Source organism: Cibotium barometz, chromosome 65, assembly GCF_041138505.1.
Source record: "Cibotium barometz isolate CiBa-2024 chromosome 65, ASM4113850v1, whole genome shotgun sequence".
Lineage (NCBI taxonomy): Eukaryota > Viridiplantae > Streptophyta > Polypodiopsida > Cyatheales > Cibotiaceae > Cibotium > Cibotium barometz.
The window spans coordinates 22,446,457-22,453,194 of NC_141110.1; the positions used below are offsets into that span (position 1 = coordinate 22,446,457).

General features: G+C 35.7%; 1 protein-coding gene across 1 annotated transcript; it reads left to right on the forward strand.

Annotated features, from left to right (window-relative positions):
* Window positions 1-2,133: 2,133 nt before the first annotated feature.
* LOC147603061 (CASP-like protein 4D1) lies at window positions 2,134-5,357 on the forward strand. Its single transcript, XM_086797181.1, has 3 exons — window positions 2,134-2,506; window positions 3,067-3,208; window positions 4,807-5,357. The coding sequence occupies exons 1-3, from the start codon at window positions 2,316-2,318 to the stop codon at window positions 5,017-5,019; spliced, it is 546 nt and encodes a 181-aa protein (XP_086653307.1). The 5' UTR covers window positions 2,134-2,315; the 3' UTR covers window positions 5,020-5,357.
* The last annotated feature ends 1,381 nt before the right edge of the window (window positions 5,358-6,738 follow it).

Here is a 6,738-nt window from a genome sequence, read left to right on the forward strand (position 1 = left end):
CATCATTTAGAGACTTTTTGCAAAAAAGATTTAATGTTAAATTTTACTTTTAAAAATACATTAAATGAAAAATTTAAGCATTTTTATTAGCATAATTTTTGCTTGCATTTTTATAAATAAAGGTCGGCTTTACATTGGTCTCCTAAAAATTGTATTTCCACCCTATCTATCAATTAAAAAAATAATTAAATTTGTGATCATAGCATAATGCATTTATTTAAGCTTTTAAGTTTGTTTTTGAATGGTGAGTTTTAACATGACCTTCTATTAAGTGTAAAATAGGTCGAGAGGGTTAAGAGGCTTCAAAGGTACAATATACACCTTTTCTTATCTTATTTGGGTCTATTTTTTTCTCATTGTTTTTCAGTGCATCTATCTTCAAGAATTGGGAGAAGTTGAGCACTTGAATAGATAAGATTTGGAAAACATTATCACACGAGGGGCATTTGGTAAAGAGCACCACAACAAAGCATAAGGACATGCAAATCTAAAAACAAAAGAAAAAAGACACGAATAAATTCCTTAAGGGCATGTCTCATCATGAAGTTTCTCCACCCAAAAGTTCGCACAATTTATTTGACACATGCTGGAAAACATGGTAGTTCTAATGACAAACAATTACCCAAACACCTGCGTGAGTATTTAGAAATAAACTCACTTCAACCTTTGAGCCCCTTCTAAGATTCGCAAAAGGGAGGAGCAAACACATTTTACACCCATTAATCTAAGGAAATGCCATGATAACTCTCTCCTTTTTTGAATCTATATGTTTCTCTTGGATAAAAACAACATGGATAAAGGCCCCCCTAGGTAAGTAAGACACTCGTAAGGCAATCTTTTTCTTTACATAATGATGATTGATGCTCTCAACGCAAATAAAAAAATAGATGTATCCCTTAGGTAAATATTATAATAAGGATATTGCCTAGGCAAGTAGTCAAGTATCTCTTAACACTAGTCTTGTGATTGAGGCATAAAAGTGGCATCAGCCACCATTAAAGTGGCTTAAGGGTGATTTATGAAATTTGAAGAAATGGAAAGTTAAATGAACTTAAAATTCCATGAAAATGGCTACCATACAATGGTAAAAGTTTTGAAAAAATTTGTGTACCAAAAAAAAAACAATTTTTAAATTACTAAAAAAATAGCATAAAAATATTGTAATAACCTTTTCTTCAAGAAGACGTGTGTTTTTTCTCTTTACTCAATGGAAGGTACATAAAAAATTTACACTTTTTAAAATGACCAAAAGTAGTATAAAAATGTTGTAGTAGCCTTTTCTTCAAGAAGACGTGTATTTTTCTCTTCACATGATAGAAGGTACATCCAAGTGACTTAAAATAGTAACATTGATTTTGTTTTTTGTGGGTAAAGAGACCAAAGTTGTGTAGCTCTAATGTTAGAGCATGGGGGGAGGGTTCAAATTCTCCTAAGGTGTACCCTTAGCAATTAATACCCAAGACTTTATTTTCAACCTTCAAATGAAATTGGAGGCATCCTAGTGCCTAGTGGTGGAAACACCCCTTAAACATGACTCATGGATCTTTATCAACCCCACCTAAGTCATGAGATTAAAAGCTACCTTAAAATCTAAATATATCACACACACACGCACACACACACGCACACACATACACACACACACACATATATATACATGGTATTGGTGACCCTTCAAGGGCAGGAACCTAGTAACTTGAAAATTGGTAGATTACCTTCAAAGTTGCAACCTTACTATGCATGATAATGTTATATATGTATGTATGTACACACATATATACATATATGTGTGTATACACATATGTATTATATAAATATATAGATACATACACACACACACATATATATATATAATGTATTTATATACATATATAGATACACATACACACACATATATATATACATACATACATACATACATATATATATATATATATATATATAATGTATTTATACATTATATATATATATGTGTGTGTGTGTATGTATACATGTGCTTGTATATGATATGTCTATATGATACACATATAGATATATATATATATATAGAGAGAGAGAGAGAGATAAGGAATAACTTTTCATGCTTCATGCATGCGTTTGCGTTTAAAGGGGGATTACCTATAAATGGGACAAGGGAGCGATCCGTTTCTTTCGCTTGTAGGAGAGGGGATAATTAAGGAAGGATTATTGTATGATTATTTTTGAGTGGAGTGAGAGAAAATACAAGAGAGAGGCTAGGATTAAGGTGGGGGGTTAGGAGAGTAGTTAGCACTAATTAGAGGCGGCGTGCAGGTGGTGGTGGTGTTATAATATAGATGGCTGCAATACAAGAGGAGAGCAAGGCCGCCATGGCACAGGTTGGTAGCATCGAGAGCAAAAGGGTGAAGCTTGCAGACGTGGCGCTGCGGGCGGGCGCCGCCGTCCTCTCCTTGGTGGCCCTCAGCCTCATCGCTTCAGACAGCCTGCCCGGCGGCATCACCACATTTCGCGATTTCCCGCCCTTCAGGTACCTTCTCAAAGAAAAACACGCGCATTTGCTAATAAATAATGGCTGATGCACTAATATATCTCCAAATGCTTGATCATGATGTGGATTAACCTCCAACACACAGTCAATCGTTCCTCCAAATCTTGTTCAAACCCCCATTAATAATCCACATTTTGGCTTTCTGTACACATTTCCTCCCAGTTTTTCAAAAATTTGAAGGTTTAATTATGAATTTATACATATATATTTATATAGCCAGTTGGAATGATCAAAAGTTAAACTGTCTAATTTTTCGAGAGTATTTTATTCATTTATCTATCAAGATTACCTCATTCCTTTGGATTTCCAATGCATTTTTTTTGAACAAACACTTACTAAGAAAGAGAACCTTTAAGCAAACCCAACTTAAATCCCCAGCTAATATTAGCTCAAGGTTATACAAGGTTTAAAGTGCAATGGGCTTCAATATATATGACATTCCAAGAAGCCATATATAGAAAAAAATTAAAAAGAATCGAGATATATGATGAAGTAAAGGGTTTTTTTTTAATGAATGGAATTTGTTTTTATGGGTGCAGTTATCTTCTGGCAGTGAGCGTGTTTGCTTGTGGGTATTCGCTCGCACAAGCTGCAGTTGCTGCCTATCACTTGGCCTCACCACCAGGACGCAACTTGCACCACCATGCCCTCTACTCTTGCTTTTGCGTTGCAGTGGATATGGTATCTCCCTCTTTTTCTTGAATCTTTCCACCCATGTAGGATATCCTTTTGTTTGGCACCGTTCGATCTTGCATGATGGTGATTTCTTGCCGTAGATCTGGCATCCCTTTGGGCACTTTTTTAACTGCACCCCTTTTTCCTAGTCTTTTCTTTGTTGATTGAGTCATTATTATTCTCCATTATGAAGAATTGTAACTTTGTTTTTTCTCGAGTGGTAACACCTAAAAGGTTGGAGCCTAGCACCTAAAATATAATTGATATCATTCAAAAAAAAAATTTAATATATCAAAAAACAAAGTAAAATGTAGATTCACATGCATGTTGTAGAGCACATAGCTTTGAGCACATGCATCTAGTATGATAAAATTTCTTATCGTGGCACCAGGGATGCTTTGCAGTATCCATCTTTGGATTGTAGATCTAGCATCTTTTTGGTGCTTTTTATGGCACTTTGGCACAAATTGTGAATCTAAAGTAGACAAGGGAAAGAAAAAGCACAAAGAATAAGAAGAGGATCCTTTGCTATTCATTCTTCTCTTTGCGATTCTTTGTTGATTGAGTCATTATTATTCTCCATTATCAAGAATTGTAACTTTGTTTTTTCGATAATGATTTTTTTTGGGAAAAATTGTCATAATTTTTTCATACTCTCACCCTTTTTAACCTATTGCCCCAATGCACGGGGGTGTTGTGGGACCGTCGTGATCCCTTTGAGGTTGGGGAATAGTTGGTACCCCTAATAACCAATTACATGATTTAGTATAATCAAATTGTAGATAACATATTGCCACTAGACTCTAGCTCTAGTGGTAACACCTTGGCTTGTTGAGACGAGTTACTAAAAGGTTGGAGCCTAGCACCTAAAATATAATTGATATCATTCAAAAAAATTTAATATATCAAAAAACAAAGCAAAATGTAGATTCACATGCATGTTGTAGAGCACATAGCTTTGAGCACATGCATCTAGTATGATAAGATTTTTTATCGATTTTTTATCGTGGCACCAGGGATGCTTTGCAGTATTCATCTTTGGATTGTAGATCTATCATCTTTTTGGTGCTTTTTATGGCACTTTGGCACAAATTGTGAATCTAAAGTAGACAAGGGAAAGAAAAAGCACAAAGAATAAGAAGAGGATCCTTTGCTATTCATTCTTCTCTTTGCGATACTTTTCAAAAGGTGGCATGTGCTTTATCCACTTAGTCTTACTTTTTTATTTTTCCCCTTGGGGAGGAGAAATTCACACATGCTCTTTTTCTTTCACCTCTTTGTGGAGTGAGGGGGGAGGCATGGGCGAGGATCGAACCCGTGTCTGGGACAAGAAAGGTTGTCATGTTATCCACCCGGCTATTTCTCCACTCCTTCACTGAGGCTTAGGCCCGGTACACACTAGAGGGGCGCCGGAGTTGAGTGTATAAAGCATGGGCATGCAAAAATACACACGGGCGGCGCGGGCGCCCATGTTACACAATCAGTAGGTGCCCATCTATAAAGTGTTGTTTCACAAAAGAAGGAAAAAAAAAGTGTCTTATAGATAATATATTTTGAGCTGATGAAATAATATGCTAATATATATTTGGTGTGTGTGTGTGCAGCTATGTGGGATAATGCAGGTGTCCGGGAGCTCGGCGGTGTTGGGAGCCACCACATTCAATAGCAATGGGAGCTTCATTGGCCTTGATATGAGCGGTAGCAGCTTCTTTATGCAAGCAAATGCAGCCGCCGGCCTTGCCCTCGTTGCCTTCCTCTTCCTCTCCGCCTCAGCTGCCCTCTCCGCTAGTAGGCTTGCACATACAAACATAGTTTAGAGATCCTAATTATTAGTAAGTAGACATTATTATTAGTAACATGCATATATCTTCTCTCTCTCTCTCTCTCTCTCTCATGATTGTTGGTTCACTAAACCAAAGTTCATTGTGCCTGGTAATAATTCTTTAGCTTGTCATAAGCCTAAATTGATACTATGTGATTGAGAGAGTATCTCCCTTCATATAAGGCTTAACATCATTAGCTATCAAAATTTTGAATTGTATGTAGCTCCTTATGACTCTTATTAGTGAAGGTTTATTTGTTCAAGGTACACTTTGCCATGACTTGACATGTCATAGAGTGAGAATTTGTAAAAATTATGCTACATTTGATGTCATGCATCCCCCACTGTAAAATTTATTATAGGCCATTTTTAATCTACAAATGGTTGGAATCTTTTCTTGGAATAACTATTTTAATGGTTATAATGGCACAGCAATGTAACTTAAAAATGACCCGAGGCTTCATCAAATGGATGCACATGATTTAAAAGAAATTTTCACAATGACCCAATGGTAGCTTATTTGTCACGTCCTGTATCACCATTTGCCTAATGTTCCAATCCTCAAAATTAGTTATGTCTATTTAACATAAGATCAATGATTTAAACAATGTCATGAATTGCAAATAGAAATACCCGAGTCTTTGAATTTGGCTTTTGAATTCAACACTAAAAAAAGTAGTTTTAATCATACCAAAAAATCAATGTGACCTCACCTCTCCTAAGTAGGAAAGGGTTTTAAAAGAAGAAGCAGCTTGTATGTACAAAAATGTCTACAAGTAGCAAACAGAGAGGCATTGAAACTCATCTTTTAATACAATTTTTTTGAGCACTTTCATTGTATGGAGAATTTGCTTTAAACTATGCCTACAATGTAGGGCATGCATACTTGATGAGATAATATATGTATATATATAGTATTCCTTCAAATATATATTTCCCCAAGGAAGCATGCATGTTACTAATGTTACTAATAATGTCTACTTACTAATAAATTAGGATTACATGGGAGGCTATGGTTGTTTCTCTTAAACAAAAGGGAATTTTTCCTTTTGGTTATATTGAGAAGCAACTGCAATAATGGTAATGTTTTAGAAAATGATTAGGCAAGATGTTCCTTTTGGTTCTAATGAGAAGCTACTTCAATAATGGTAATGTTCCTTTTCATAATAATGAGAAACTACTTCAATAATGGTACTAACGTTTTAGATAATAATTGGGCAAGATGTTAAATCATGTCTTGTATGTGCACAATAATGGTCAGCTCAGTGTAGGTACTAGGGTTCCTATTCCAAAATGGTTTAGTGGCACACAGATTTATAGCACATGGTTTTTTTATGTTGATGGTTTTGGAGTCCATCCAAAACAGTATATAAAGACCAGTCCATAAGGGAATTGAGAACATAATATCTTACAACTTGTAAGCTCTATACAAAAGCCGCCCATGGATGCAAATTCTTCTAATGAGAGGACTGTTCCTAGCAAGGTTGCTAGGCAAGCTATTTTAGCTGTTTCTTTTGATGATGACTCCTATTCCTCTGTTGGGGATACAGATGATCAACCTATCCAGATATCTGAAAGCTTCAAGAAAGACCTTGAAGATGTAGACAAACTAATAGCTGAAGCCAAAGAGGTACATCAAAGAATTCTTCAGATGAACAACCTAGAGAAGAAGACGGAGGAAAAATCTATCGTGCAGAATTAGAAAGGTCTTGTA